Source organism: Marmota marmota, unplaced genomic scaffold, assembly GCF_001458135.2.
Source record: "Marmota marmota marmota unplaced genomic scaffold, marMar, whole genome shotgun sequence".
In the NCBI taxonomy this organism is placed as follows: Eukaryota; Metazoa; Chordata; class Mammalia; order Rodentia; family Sciuridae; genus Marmota; species Marmota marmota.
The window spans coordinates 1353839-1370732 of NW_026000000.1; the positions used below are offsets into that span (position 1 = coordinate 1353839).

Consider the following 16894-nt stretch of genomic DNA (forward strand, 5'->3'; position numbering starts at 1 on the left):
ATGGCAATATGTAAATCAATGGATGTGTAACTGATGTGATTCTGCAATCTGTATATGGGGTAAAAATGGGAGTTCATAACCCACTTGAATCAAAGTGTGAAATATGATATATCAAGAACTATGTAATGTTTTGAACAACCAACAATAAAATAAAATAAAATAAAATAAATAAAATAAAATAATGGGAATGTGCTTGTGTATGTGGGTTTGTGTATAAAGAAGAATATGTCTAAAGAAGATCAAATAAATGATGAAGAGCATAAAATACTGAAATAACACAGCAACAAAGACAATGATTAGTTCTTTGATCAATTTATTAAAAAAATGATCAATGAAAATAGAAATAGTAAAATAAACAATATTAAAACTCATATGGGACATATGCTGGAAACAGCAATTACTATTGCCCGACACAGAAAACTTCAGGCTCAAATGATTTTATATAAGCAATACAAGAAATATCTAAAAATTATAATGTGAGACTAACTCTAAATATCACAGGAAAATTCTGTTACCAAAGCCAGTTTGGAACTATGAAAAAGAAGAACCACAGGTGAGGCTCACACACATAGTGATAGAAATTTTTCTAATACATCATTAATAAACTGAGTGGAGCAATGAAAAGACATTAACAATGCATTATAGACCAAATTTGATTTATTTTGGGAGCACAAGTCATTTTATTATAAACATTCTATTACCATAATTTCTCACATTCACCTAATAAAGACAAAAAAGACATTGCTTATATTAGTAGTTATAGTAATGTATTTAAAATAATTTAATCATTATTCAAACAGTAAACACACCCTCTGGAAGGGGAAAGATGTACAAGTTGGTCAATAGGTAAAATATTACACTTAAGAGGGAAAAGTTTTGGTGCTCTGTGACATAGTAAATATAGTTAAAAATAATAAATTGTATATATATAAAACAATAAAAAGAGTGAATTTGAATATACTCACCATAAAGAAAATGTTTTAAGGTGATAGCTATGCTATTTGCAGTGACATGATCATTATATATATACATTGATCAAAAAAACATCATGTTATATCTTACAAATATGTATAAATATTATGTGTCAATCAAAATAAATTTTATAAAAGCCAAAAGCACCATGATATTTAATAATAAATCAATATAATACTTATTTTCATAATCAGAGAGAAGAAAAGGATGTTATCTTTTATTTTATTGGACTCTTGACAAGTCCTTTAAGGTAAAAAACAAAATCATTTGGATCTAAAAGTAAGAGTCAGTACTGAATTGTGGTCATGAGTTCTTTCTTTTATATTTCATTTTTATTAACTTATTGTTAATTGTGCAAGTTAATAGGTTCCCTGTGACATTTCCATGCATGTATATTGCATGTCTTGGTCATGTGAACTTTCCTTTCTACCCCTCTTTCCCTTCCCCCTTTCCCCCATGTACCAGCACAACCCCCCATCTTCTTAAACACCACTTCTACTTTCAGGTCACCTTTGTTTTTTTTCCTTTTTAGTTTCCACACTAAAGAAAGAAATTGAAGAAGACACTAAAATGACTTTTTATAACTCATAGATTGATGAACATTGTATCAGAATTTCTTCAACATCAGTAGACATTTGTAATGGCTGATTAATTTATCATTTCATGATAAAATCCAAGTAGCCTCTTTCATTTGAAGTGGATCTATTAACATGTGACAGGTGACTTAGGAGCAGGAACTGAGCTTGGATACTACATAGGTGAGATACAAAGAGCCAGAAAAATGCCTAACTACAATACTGATTTTTCTAGCACAAACCCCAATGGTACAACATCCCCCACTCCTCTAATATAGTACCTGGGATACACTGGGCTAAATGCTAATTTCTTTACCAGAATGGACCCCATAGAACCACACACTTCTTTTGCTATATCTAATTCCCCTTTGGCTCACTTGTTGATATTTTTTTTTCCAAAGGTCATGAAAATGTATTCTGCTTGGCAGATTACAAAATAAATGTAATCTGCAAATGGCTCTGGGAAATATAGTTTTATGTTTTCTTTGCTTGACATTATAAAAAATACAGACATTAGACTGGATGTCTAATGTCTATTTGCAAAGTATTTCAAATTATAATGTTTAATAAAAGTATATAGTGTTGACTTTTATAAGCATTTTTTGTATCAATATCTTCTTGTTTGATTATTTTGTTAATGGAATAGTCCCTGTACTAAAATTTTCTCAGTTAAAGGGTCCTTTCTAAAAGTATTGCTATATTTCCTTTTAAATTTCTTTCTTTCTTTTAAAGATATAAATTATAACTCCACAAAAAATCATCTAAAAATTGTTTTCTTATTTCCTAACAAATCCTTGATATTATTCTTTTAATCAAATGTTTGACAATTTGAAAAACAAAATATCACTGCATTTTAATTAACATTTGTTTTCATAATAAGCCTTTCGGCTTATATTTTTCTAAAATATATTATGTATTTTTCTATTATTCAAAGAGTTGTAATAAATTAAATATTATGTTATGAGTTAGGATATTAACATAAGTTTTATTTAGTAAAGTGTTCCATAAAGCAGTATTGGAGCTATTTTAGTTAAAGAATGAAGTTTTTTACTCCAGACAATTATGCTTTGTGAGTTCTTCAATCTAATCTAATAATTTTTACTCTTTTATTATTTCATGCATAATGAAATCTGCCTTCTTTAACCTTTTTTCCCACACATTTTCTAATTTGGTTAGTGTTTTCTAATCTATTTTGGGTCTCTCCATAAGTGTCAAATTTATAAGCTTAGCAGTGCAGACATTTGGAATCTTGGGGATAATATTTTTATCATTTCCTATTTTCTTCTTCTAGTTATGATAATTTAAATTTTCTAAGAGACAAACTTCTGATGATAGAAATATTACCATTTATGGGGTAAAAATAATTCCAGCACCATATTGAAGTAAATCCATTGAGGAAAGAGATAATAAAATGCTGTTAATGCAACAGAAATTCTGAAAAATTTGATTTTCACTCATTGGAATGGTGCTCACTTGTTGAATATTTTCGAGAAAATTACTGCGTACACACAGACACATAATACTAAGAATAAAAGGTTGATTTTAATAATTATAATTAGAAACCATGTAGCTTAGAAAGCAATGGAAAAAGCAATGACCAACTATAAAATGTGTGTATGTGTGTATGTATATGTGTGTGTGTGTGTGTGTGTGTGTGTGTGTGTTTTGGACTTACTGTTGGTTGGCAAAGGTGTTATCTGAGCTAAAACAAAGAAGGAAAATGTAGAATCCTGTCCTTGAGAAGGTCTTGTAAATAGCAGCAGATCTTCAGAACTGTTGGTATCCACATATAGAGGATTGTCAAAAATGAGTGGAAAAACCTGGCAGGAGATACAGCTCTCTTTATATATTGTACATGTGGATAACAAACTGTTGAAAATATCATTTCTAAATGCCATGGGTGGCAAAATACTTGTCTTCAGTATTTTCAGTTTTTAAGAACTCTAAAGAAAATTTCCAAGCCTCCAAAAAATTCAATATATCAATAATCTGCTTTATTCTTATGGCCAATAGCAAAACTGTTATCCTACCACACTTTTCTTGAAGGGCTTAATTTACACAATTTCATATTGTAACCTAAGGCCATAAAAGTATCTCTGTCAAACTTATCCAAAAGTTTTCTATTTGTCAACAATAGCTGAGATCATATTACCAACTTGAGTTGGCTTAGATTTTACTCTCTGTAAGGTTTATGATGCAGAAAGAGATTATTCATTAAATAAAATATTTTTGATGCAGTTGCCACATGCACATACTACTCTCTGTCATTTCATTTTCATTGTGAAAATGTAGTAAGAACATAGATTAATTTAGAGCTAGTCATTCTACATTCAGATTTCCTGCAGAATGACTTCTACCTGTGTGACTCTGAATAACCTGTTACTACACTAGACAGTTATAGCAAAAAAAAGCTCTGAGAAAGCAAAATGAGACAGATGGAGAAAGTAGCAAATGATTTTTGTTTGTTTGTTTGTTTTTCTTTAGGTTCTGCTAGTTCCATAACTTTCAGACCCAACCCATATCTGTTCTTGCATCAGACTTTTCCCCTTTTGTTAAATGAACCACAAACAAACTCCATGGCATTAAAAAAATTTTAAAAGTAGGGCACTGAAGAAACATTGCTAAATGTCTGTTCCCTGAATATATTCAAATATATTAATTTTCTCTGCCAGACAATGATAACTCTTCCTTTTATTTTATTTTATTTTTTTCGGGCTGTGATCAAGCTCAAGGCCTCATGCTAGGCAAGGGCAACCCTGTAATTTTTTCCTGCTCTCTCTAATAACTACCCTGAATCATATGTAAACCAAAAGTTAATTAACACGTTAAATATTAACACATTCTTTCAAGATCACAGGATTGTAAACCTATATTATTTCATTTCAATAGGAAAATTCCTTCAATACACTGTCACTCTAAATCTAGCAGAATTGTTTCATATTGAAGTATGTCATATAATGTACAATGTGAAATTTACATGAATATATCTTTCAAGTAAATGCTGATAATTTTTTTTCTTTTAATGAAAGCTTAGATATACATAAATGACTTGTGGAAAAGAATTCTATTTAAGTAGGCAAAGTAGCCTGTAAACAAAGACTTCTTAAGAATAACTCTGTTTGAAGAGTGTAATTTTAAATAGTGATGTTGACATTGCAGCTTTTATCTTTTGACCTTGTTGAGTGTCCTAGTAAAAAATCAAGATTGAGAATTTCCTCTGAGCCTCTCATTAAGAATAATTAGAAAATAAAATAACAAATTGGTTTTCAGAAACAATGTAGATGTAAACTCTTTAACTGCTTACATAAAGTGTTTCTTGAATAATTTTGTTTTTCTCATGGACACAAAAATATATCCCTTTCTTACAGCCTTGTTTTTTCATTATGTAACATGAAGAAAAGTTGGTTAATGTGAAAAAAGTAACACAAAAACGTATTTAGGGAGATTTTAGAATAATCGAGAACAAGATCTTATGAAGAACAGTTAGCAGGGTTTTTTTTTTAATCTCTATGACAAAATACCAGAGGAAAATAATTCAAAGGATGACAGATTTAATTTGGTTCATGGTTTCAGTCTGTGATTGGTTCACTCTATCCTAAAGGCTGTGGGTACACAGAAACTCATGGTCGAAACATAGGAGAAAAGCTGCTCACCTTAAAAGAGCAGGGGACCGGGAACACAGTAAATGCTTCAAAAGCCACAAAGACCTGCTTTCTCCAACTAACAGGCCTCACCTTGTAAAGGTCCCACCAATTTCCAGTAGTGCCATTAGCTGGGGACCAAGCCTTCCACACATGACCCTTTGGGGGACATTCTAAAACTACAGTGTTATAAGCTTTTAGAAGGGAGAAGCCATCTATTTTGTATTAGATTATTATAAAAGTTATTTATTTAGTTTAGTCATGCACATTGCTCTGATGACATAAGAAAAAAAGATATTTTTGCATTATTTGGTCATCCCTACATATTCTGAACAATCTGAGGCCATAAAATTACATGTATTAAGTTAATATTCTAGTACATTAAATGAACATAAAAATGCAAACTATTCCAAGCCTAAATTGATGAGCTAATAAAATATGGCTTTTTTAATGTAAGTATAAGAAACTGCTGCTGAAATATTCAAAAATATATGTCACTGTTTTTAAAATGAAAAGATATTTGTATATCGCTTTCTCAAGATAAAAATTTCCCTAACAATAACTTAGTAAGCATTTTTAAATTCCAGCATTACTCTGAAAAACAAAGTGACTTTTACAATTAATGCAATTGAGCTATGGCAGATTCAATAGACATTCTAAGATTGAAATGGTTATATGTGGATAGTATTGAACCTGAGCAGACTCTGAAGGTTGAGTTTTAAGCCACAACACTGTGTTGTCTCTTCTGATGTTGGTGGTGACATTGGACCAACAGTTATTCCATCCTTTTTTTGACTCATCAAATGTTAGCGTGGTTATTTTCTGGAAGTTTCAACAAATAAGGAAAAATTGTAACCATCAATGGAAGGAAAACACAAAGAACTTCCAACTCAAACAGTATTATATTTAAGAATTATATATAAGAAAATTGTAATAGGAGCTTGAGGATTTTACATGTTTTGACATTGCATTTATATGAAATCACAAAATAATAAAATGTAGTAATGTTCATTCCTAGTGAACAAAAACAACCTGAAAATATTTGCTTGATTTTCTGGGTCAGCCTTCTCTTAACCATGTACTTCCTATCTTGCTTTCTTACTGCAGTCCCTGACTAACCTTTCTTTCTATTACTCAGATCCTTCAACTTTTTATTGTCTGCTTATCAGTCTACTGCTGTTGATAGACCAAAACAGAATAAAATGAAGTAAATAAGATTTTTTTAAGTATATATGGAGTGAGCCATGGGCCTCTACAGTAAATGTAGTGAGGAACATAGGGTGTAGAGCAATAATCATTGATTACTTTGGTAGTTCTGAGGAGATCATGTTATTGGAATACCTTAATCCCATCACATAATTAATGGTGGCAGTGAGGGTTCATAAATACCTTGTCTTCTCTGTGGAAAAATTTGAAATCTATAAATGCTAATGTGAAAAGAGTAATCATCAGTAGCATATCACAATCTTAAATTGAAAATGACTTCCTTTTTCTTTCCTTTAGTTTACTCAGTTCATTTTACTTTCATTCACTCTAGTTAAATTCCATGTCTTTGTTGCATGCAGTTTGATCTTATAAACTTCAAGATCAAACTCCTTTTCTTTTGGGTAAGACAGTCAAGATGTAAAACAAGGAGTCCCTGTCTTAAGATTCCACTCCTGTGTGTATTTTTCCTGGAAATGAATATATCAAAGATCAACAGGAAAAAATGTGAACAGTCCCTCTGCTGCTTCTTGTGACACAAATTGAAAATAAAATGTTTGTGTAGCATGAAATTTAAAGAGAGCTCATTGCTTCTGTGAGTGAAAGGCCAGATTGCTTTGAACTAAGCAACTGATTTAGTGAATGTATGTGTGCATGTGTGTGTAAAATTGCAAAAGCCTGAGCAAGAGATATCAGATGACAGTGAATTTGCAAACTGATAGGAGAGGAATGTTGACAGATACAAAAATTTCAGATAATTTGTGATTCGTCCTTGATTTTTCTGTTTGATTACATAGGACCAAAAACCAGCACTTGGCAGGACTAAAATGGGACCAGTAGGGACAGTAAATGCCCCATTCTAATATATTTTTTTTTAAACCTCAGGTCAATGAGTTTTCTTTTATTCTAGTAAATTCAATCTGGGGTAGTGTATTGTGGTTGGTATTTAAGATAGAAGTTCCATCAGATTTCTGTCCATACAGACCATCAATGACATTTCATGTGATCCCTTTAATTCTTAATAAGAATGTACTCCATCATCCCATTAATATATAGAGAATCTGTACTATCTGTCCTTGGATCAAGGGAAAAAAAAGGTAGAAAGGCTTACCAATTTTATTTCTTAAAATAATTATACTATAAAGATGTAAAGGTATAACAATTATGCCTAGAAATTTTGTTAGGCACAATGCTCAGAAATTACTGGAGATTATCTCTTTTCATCCTTATTGTGAAAGGATAAATGGGATAGTTTTGCTTACTATCGTTCTCATTTATACAAATGGAGTACAATATGGTAGTAATTTGTCCAATATTATAAAACTATTAAAAAACAATTTTAGAATTTGAACTTATACTTCCAAATTTCAAATCACTAGTTCTAAACCACTACACTACACTTAGGAATCAATTCCTTTATGAAACAGCTATGCAAAGGCCCAGGATTTGATGAGTTATTTGTTTTATTCATTTGCCACAGAGGAGGAAATTCCTTAATTTGACAAATATAGAATAATTCTAAATCAAGTAATTTTCTAGGTGCTGGAACAATCCATTTTCAATTATAGGCAGCTGGTAAGAAAACAGATGAATAGAAATTACAAGGATACAAAGAGTTTTTTGACCACTAATATCAAACAATCTTTAGTATGTGAGGACATTGAATTTTATTTATTTCAGTTACAATTTAAGGGAGTATGCTATCACTTATAATACATTTTACTATTTATAGCATATTTAAGCAAATTTTCTCCATATCATTTCTTCAGCCCATGCCATTGGCTCATCAGAGTGTGAATTCCAATATAAACTATAGAAAATTGGAGTAAGTGAACATTTTATCCTTCTTTCTCTTCTCATTAAATTTCTATTATTGTGAGTTCTCTATCATCTGCCATAACAAGTTCCAAATCATTCCACTTTCTGCAGAATTTGCCATACTTTTCTTTAATTTAAAGGAAAACTTTCATGTTTGCTAATATAGCACCCATGATTCTTCTTTTACACAGCAAGTTTGTTTCCCATTTTCCCCTATTGTTTCTACTTGAGGACATTTTAAATATTAAAAAATAAAAACAATGGAAAATTAAATTATAAAGTATTTCAAAATTTTGATCATTATAAATTTGAAAAGCATTTTTATCATTATAAATTTGATTGAAGACACTCATTTTGGGGGGGGGGAGCTTCTGGGGATTGAACTCAGGAGCACTCAACCACAGAGCCTTATCTCCAGCCCTATTTGTATTTTATTTAGAGACAGGGTTTCACTAACTTGCTTAGCACCTTGCTGTTGTTGAGGCTGGCTTTGAACTCATGATCCTCCTGTCTCAGCTTCCCAATCCTCTGGGATTTCAGGCATGTGCCACTGTGGCAGGCTTCATTCACTCTTGATTTAACAAATAGTTGCTAGTAATCAATTATGTGTCATGAAATGCACTGAAAGGACATAGGCATGAAGAGTAGAGACAAAGTCTGGGTTGATACTGAGTTTTCTGTCTTTAGAAATCAGATAATCTTAAATTGATTCCATGGGGCAGAGAGTTATGAGAGTTACATATTAGGGAAACTTACCTAGTCTGGGGACAAGAATAGATAAGTGAAAGACAGATTTGTCTTAAATATTAGGAATGAGAAATAAATACAATATTGGAGAATCTTGAGGTGATTCAGGATGGAAAATAAAGTAATGAAAGAATAGAAGTATCTGTTGGAAATGGTGGAAGAAAAATGGAGCATGGAAGTAGATGAGATGGTAAAGGAAGGAGAGAACCCTGTATATGATATAATATATTTTAACTTTTGTTCTAAAATTACATTATGCAGTGGGCCATGGGCCATAAAATATTTTAGTTTTTAAACCTAAAAGAGATGGTAAATAATTAAAAAGTAAGCAAGCATGTACTTGTCAAAAATCACTCTGGTTAGATAGAAACTTAAAATGAAACATTGGGACAAGATTTCTTTTAAGACAATTAGTTAGGAAAACCTAGTAGGTGATCTAAGAGATTAGGTGATCTTGGTGCTACTGGAGATTGAAGGCAGTAGTATCTAGGAGCAGTTTTTCTTCAGGAATTAAATTCAAGACTTAGTGACGAATGTGATATAGAAAAAATAGGAAATGGACAGGGTCAAAAGTAACTTTCTATTTCCTTGGAGTGAGAAGTGTTGAATTTTTTTGCAAAAACATCGCTTGGTCATAAAATGCAGTTTTGAGATTAGGATTATAATTCCTGAATGCACCCTCTTTTGGTAAGGAGAACATTTGACAGTTGTGGATTATTGCTTTTGTCTAACCTATCACTACAATGGTCTTAGGCTTCAGTCTACAATAAGGATAGAATATCATAGGTTTGGTATCTTTAAAACCAGTCTTTACATATGTTTTTAGTATAACTTTTTGGGTTTTAAATCCATCCTGTTGTGTAAGATTTTTTAAAAATATATAGCTTATTTTTAGCTTGATGACACATTTGCATAAATCAGTCACACTGAGCATTCAGGTATTAGTATTCATATTCTATGCTTCTTGACAAATTGGATATTAGAAACAGATAGAGGCCTAAGAGGTTAGAAATTTTAGGCATGAAAAACAATGATTTTGTGACTTAACCAGAACAGTCAAGGGTGAAATTAAATAGATTACAAAAGACCATTTCCAAGATACAGGGTCAGCAGCTAAACTGTCTCCCTGTGGCAGACAGATTATTCATAGACCATAAAGAACAGGATTCAATCCTCCAAATTGCTTTCTAGTCCTCACTCTGATCTTGATTATGATGTTTTACATCTATGATACATTTTAGGTATTCCATCCAAAATTATTTTCTGTTCAAGATAATTCTCAATATGCTTATTGTTATTAAAATATTTGGTACATATCAAAACTAACTAATTATCCTTTCATTAATGCAACATTTAAAAACAAACACTTTGGCTGTTATGAATAAGCTTATTAACAGATTAGGTTCATGTGCCTAATCAATCTCTCTTCATTAGTGTTGTGAGTCTAAAAAAGGTAAATATATGTACATTAATTATATATTATATGTATTTTTATACATCTATATATTATATATTGATATTTTGTATATTTATATCTTTATTTTAATATATTTCTATTTATATATGAAGATATATATATATATATATATATATCTATATAGATACACATACATACATACATACATACACACACACACACACACACATACATATACATATATACACACTGATTCGGAATCCAGAAAAATCTAAAGTATCTGTTGACCTTCTATACATGATAACATCTTACTGGGGGCATCTGGAAATTGCAAGAATCAAACTTAGTGGGAGTTATCTAAAAGGATCTGACTTTGAGGAAATATAGTAGAGTCTTACTCCTGGGCAGTTTCTGCTAGCAAGAGAAAATGAAGATAGAGACTTATGGACTGCTCTCATTGAAGGAGGTTCAATGGGCAGGGCAGAACCACAGTTCAGAAAAATTCAGCAAATATTCTTTCCGGATGAACCCTTATCAGATTTTTAGGTTACTGGATGAATATGACACATACTTGGTTTTAATGAACCTATGTGAGAGAGACTGTTGTAATTAATCTGGTGGAAAACAATGTGTACTTCAGGAATATGGAAAAGAAGCATTTTATCCAGAATGGCGGCATAGAAAGTTTTCTACTAGTAGTGATGCCTTAGCTGTTTCTTAAGAGAGGAGTAAATTTAGCTAGGGAAAAATGAGGAGAAAAATATATTTTCGCAGATGTAAAATATTAATTTGTGTTGGTAAGATGGAGAGTGAACTATGTTAATGGAAAGAGTGGGAGAATTAGGCAGAGCTTGGATTTGGCCAGTGTTATTTCGCTTATCCATATAAAGAAAGTTTACTCTTAAAGAAAATAGTAACAAATTGGTGAAGAGCTTGTAAATATTCGACTGGACTCACCAGTTTTCCCCTTTCCCTTCAGGCTACCTACACATAAAGTAATTTTTTTGTTTAAATATCTATTCCTCTACTGATATTTACTAAAATATATTCTTTCCTACTCTCTGTAGCTATAATGACCTTAAGTAAGGCAGGGACTATGTATATATGGGGGAATGATCTTGAAAAATACTTATTGTCCACCATGCAACAGATGAGAGAGTTGGTAGTTGAATATCTTCTTTTAGAACTGATCGGGTTTTATCTTTTATATCCTTCACAAATTGCCTCCACCTTCTTGCTCTCCTATTCCTTCTCTCTACATGCATTATATATTTTTCAGTCATATGTTATTAGAAAATTTACTAAAGAACTGACTTCACATATACAACATTCTACATACCTCTGTGGGTGTTTATGTGTTTCTTCTGGTCTCTACCACTCCCACCCAAAATCCTTGAAGAAAAGAGCTCTTGATTACTTTTTTCTTTTAATTTCCATGCAATATATGGTAATAATCTATATACTAGTACATAGCAATTAACTGATAAGTTTGATTAAATTTTGAATATATAAAGGAAGGAAAATGAAACAAATATAACTTATGAGAACATGAGAATAAAATATATTTATGAGTCAGAGATATGGAATAGGTGAGATTTGTAATTCTAAAGGGAAGGAAACATCTGTTAGGCAGAGATACAGGCAAAATACAGGCAAAAACAAAACTAGGTAACAAAATGTTCCTATAATTAAAAGATATGATGCAAATAAAGTAAATGTTTTCATGTGATAGAAAGGCAAGCTGCTTAATTCTATGTAAAAGATGTTTGGGCTCGTATGTCTTTTTATGTTGCTATAACAAAATTCTTGAAACTGGAAATGAATCAAATAAAGAGGTTTTTTTAACTCACAGATTAAGGCTGAAAACTCAAGATTGGATAACTACATCTGTTTGGCCTCAAATAAGGGCCTCCTGGTCACAGATAACATTGCGATGACAGGGATTTGTGTGTGTGTGTGTGTGTGAGAGAGAGAGAGAGAGAGAGAGAGAGAGAGAGAGAGAGAGAGATGCACGGTTGCATACAACACCAGAGAGATTTAGGGGTTTTAGGACTAGACTTTGATCCTTTATATTAACTTAATTTTATGGGAACAAACCAGGGTCCCAAGAGAACCACATTAATCCCTTCTGAGGGAAACGCCCCCTGTCACCCAAAAACCTCCCTCTAGGCTGCACCTTTTAACAGTTGTACTGCCTCCCAACATTGCCACACCAAGGACCAAGCTTTCATCCTATGAACCCTTGATGGATATTTTCTTAAAATGTTGTTCAAAGAAATGTTCTCCTTATTCCAAAGGAAGCCTATAAGATGTCTGTGTCATAATTTAACTTTGATTTGGGATGAGAATAAAGCTTCTGGGAGAGTAGTGATAAAAGCATTGTACAGGTGACAAACATGAGGAGCTGAACTTTAGGACACCTGGAGAAGACAGAGGAAGTGGGATGAGCATGGGTTATCATAGGTCTAAAAGCACTGTGACCTCAAACTCCCAGAATACTGACAAGGATGACAAAAGAAAAATCATACACCTCTCAGCTTCTTTGATTCATGTGAGAGAATTCACACCTTACAATGCAGAACAGTGCTTGCTAAAGACCTTGTTATTCATACACATATTCATAAAAATGGAAAAAAAATTAGTAAATAAATCTTGAAATCATCTTTCAAATAACATAAAATTGGATGTCTTTATGCAAAGTTAATCTGATATTTGTACAGGAATATGTCAAATACTTACACATACATATGTCAGTATGTCAAATATATATGACACCACTCTATCACCCTGTCTTTGTATCTCCTAAAAGAATGTTTTTTTGTATCAGATATGTACATTTGACATCTTTCAGGCAAACCTTTCACATTGTAACTGCCATCTATATTATAGCACATGCTACTGTTTTTATGTTCATACCATGTGATACCCAGCAAGGTATTAGCAGTGTTTGAAATTATGAATTAGTTACCACTACTGATTGATATGCAATACACAGAAAGTTTTTTCAACATTGCAGGTAATAGACTGTGCACAAGTAATTTGTATTTTTTGTAAAAAATTACAATGTTTTATGATATTTTAAAGTCTATAATAGTTTCTACAATGCTAATTATGTATATTATCAAGTTAATGTGTTATTATTATCAGAATTATAACATCTGATAGATTTTATATCTTCCATTTCCATGAATCATTAGGCAATGTATCTGTTATTATATAGTGGTTTTTATATCGTGAATCTCTTCCTAATATATATACATATATTCTTTCTTCCTTTCTTTCTTCCATTTTTCTGATCTGCTTCCATTGATGACTCTATACTTTTGACTGCAGACTGGCAATATGAGGGTAAGATGACAAAAATAAAACCCCAAACAACCTCATGAGCATTGCTTGTCTGTCTTTGTTTTATTCTTTTTAGAACATTATTAAAATTCTATTCACTCTCTTTAATTAGACCCTTTATCACAATTAAAGTCCAATTATGTTTGTTTCTGTTGTGAAGCTTTAATTACCATTTATCCTTGTTAATCATTCCTTTATGTTATTTCTTTGGGTTAAATTATCATCTCATTATCTCTGTCCTGAAGGACTTCTTCTCTCCAGTGATCTCTGCTGGTGTTTTATCAGTAAGATTTGAATAGTTTTTTTGGTGTACAAAGTGACTATGTCATGATGTGGTAAGGAATCTGTGGTTCTTAGGAAATATTTTTTAAATAATAAAATATTTTAAATAATGATACATGTTAATTGTGTTGTATGATTTGTCTTTGGAAATATCAATGTATATCTCAATGTATTTGATCTTGGAGTGAGTCCTCCCAGAATTGTTATTCTTACCTTTGATCATTCTCTCTCTTTAGATTGCAAACTAGCTAGGGGAGGACCACCAGCCACCATAGTTGCTATTGATGAAGAGAGTCGGAATGGTGAGTGAGTTGTTTTATCATTGTCTTATCTAAGAAGGGTTTATCAAAATTCAACTCCTGATTTTACATCAGATGAGATGTTAAATCCAAATCCAAATTAATAAATAATTCCCTTCTAATTTGTCTGTAGTATGCATTTAAATTATGCCATTGCTGGAAGTGCTTTTTTTTTTTTTTTTTTTTAAATTTTTTTTATTGTGGGTTGTTCAAAACATTACAAATTTCTTGACATATCATATTCCACACTTTGATTCAAGTGGGTTATGAACTCCCACCCTCACCCCATACACAGATAGCAGAATCACATCAGTAGGGCTTCTTTCAGTGAACTCAAGTGTTTAGTTCTCCTTGAGAGGAGGTGATTCTGAGTCAGCACAAGAATGCACATACCTATGGGCTGAGATATTTCTTTGTCAATATGTAGAGTTGACAATCATGCATATACTTCTCTAACTGAAACACAATATATTCCTTAAAAGTGATCCACAGGTAAGCCTTATACTGCAAACTTCAATTGTCTGAAATTTGGTGAAGACTAAGATTCAAACCTAATTAGATATAGGGATATAATCAGTGAAGGGGTGACTTAAACTTGCTTGAAGAAGTGAACATGACAGAAGTTGAAACCTGAGAATGTCCGAATTTTCATCTGTAGTTTACAGTGATTAACAACTAAGATAGAACATATCTAAAACTTCAAGGATAATTTTTCTTATCAAAATAAAAATAAATATTCAAGATTTTTTTGTAGCATTCTCATTGCATCTTTGAACTTTAATGTATGAATAAAGTTCTCTCCTTTATTAGGTAGAAGGAAAATGGATACCTGTGGGGCTCTGCTATTTCAAACTATTCTCTGTGTGAATGAGGTCTGAGGCTCATTTTGTCTGCTGATTCTGTGGTGCACCTTCCATTGGGTTTTTTGATTTATACTTCTTCTCTACTTTAAAAAGTGTTCTTCCAGATTAATATTTTTAAAAGGAAATTAAAGTGGTTTATTAGAAAGTGAGATTTTCCTGTAACAGCCTTTACACACTTAGAAAAAATTTATTATATTTATATAATAAATAAATTTATTATATATATAATAAATTTATTATATATATATATATATAATACCTACAATAGTTCACTTCATCACAGATTTATATTACTCATTTGAAGAATTGTCACAAATTTATGTTTTTGAACATTCTTTGTAATCATTCAAAATGTCTTCACTATTGCTATCTTCCATTTAAGTGAATTTATGTATCTACCCTAAATTTTTCTTATATTAAAAAATCACACAAAGACAATATTCTGACTATTTTTAAAAATCCATATTGATAATGAAAGCATATGAACTTATAGTTATCATAACTCATTTAAGTAAGTTGGAAATGAATCCTAAAATAATTTGCCCAAAATACAAGAAAATACTATAATTGGAAAATATTCTTTCTCACATGTTGAATTAAATTTTTTTATGATTACCTATTTTTATTCCAAAATAGCCTATATTTTCTAAATGTTCTACAATGAAAGTTTAAATTTGCAACCAAAGAATAAAAAGTCTATAAATATGATAAATGATCTATGTACATTTTTAATAGATAATTCCCGCAAACATAAAAGCTGAGCTGAAATAAGACATTTGTTTTACTAAATAAATTTTGTTTTAATATGTGATTCTGTACAGAATTTTGCCAACCAGGTAATTATAGCCACAGTAATGATGCCGTTTTACCTTCTTTTGCACTGATTATATTACTACTTTTCAAAGGACCTTGGGAGTGCTACAAAGATGTTGCCATAGCAGTTCTGTACAAGAACATGTGGCGAAAGTTCAATATTTGTGTTTTGGAAAAATGTGACATGATACAGCGTAGTAATGTTGTGCTCCTTACTTGGCATATTTTGTAGAAACTGCCAACTACTCAGAATGCTGCCAAAGTTGTTGGAGTGCTATCACAAGTAATATAAATATCGACCTACAGAATAAATGTTTTGCTTTATTCTTTTACATTAAGTTTTTAAAAATATGGTCAAACTCCTGCCAGAAAATTCAATGTAGTGTGTAATCATTCTTGTCTTAAAAGTCCAAGGGAAACAATTCATGGAAAAGTTTTCATATTCTTTTTTCTTTAGGCAATCCAAAAAACTTCCCAATAATAAGATTATTTAAAACCATGCTCTTAAACTTTCTTAATTTCTCCTTTCCTGCATCTTTTAATTGGTAAGAATAAAATACTTGTTATCCTATTTTGCCAGTAAGATGAACTCTCATTTTTAAGGGTTTGGGGCTTCTTAAAAGAAAGTCAGCTAGGCGCAGTGGCATACACCTATAATTCCTCAGCAGCTCTGGAGGCTGAGACAGGACAATTGTGAGTTCAAAGCCAACTCTAGGAACTGGGAGGGTACTAAGCAACTCTGTGAGACCATGTCTCTACATAAAATACAAAATAGGGCTGGGGTTGTGGCTCAGTGATCGAGTACTCCTGAGTTCAATCCCTGGTACCAAAAAAAAAAAAAAAAAAAAATGGTATAGCAAATGCTATATTAAGCAAAACTGGTGAATTCATTGTGAATCAACTTGTCATTGGCTAACTT

General features: G+C 31.6%; 1 protein-coding gene across 12 annotated transcripts in view; it reads left to right on the plus strand.

Moving 5' to 3' along the window:
- Pcdh15 (protocadherin related 15) overlaps positions 1-16894 on the plus strand; it is a 1628869-nt gene that overhangs the window by 993376 nt on the left and 618599 nt on the right. For 7 of the 12 annotated variants that reach the window (XM_048807407.1, XM_048807408.1, XM_048807415.1 and 4 more), the window contains 2 exons: positions 13707-13721; positions 14237-14302. In XM_048807407.1, the coding sequence (XP_048663364.1) occupies positions 13707-13721; positions 14237-14302 (81 nt within the window). The remainder of the gene's footprint in view (positions 1-13706; positions 13722-14236; positions 14303-16894) is intronic. The other 5 variants (XM_048807410.1, XM_048807412.1, XM_015498857.2 and 2 more) reach the window with 1 other exon arrangement.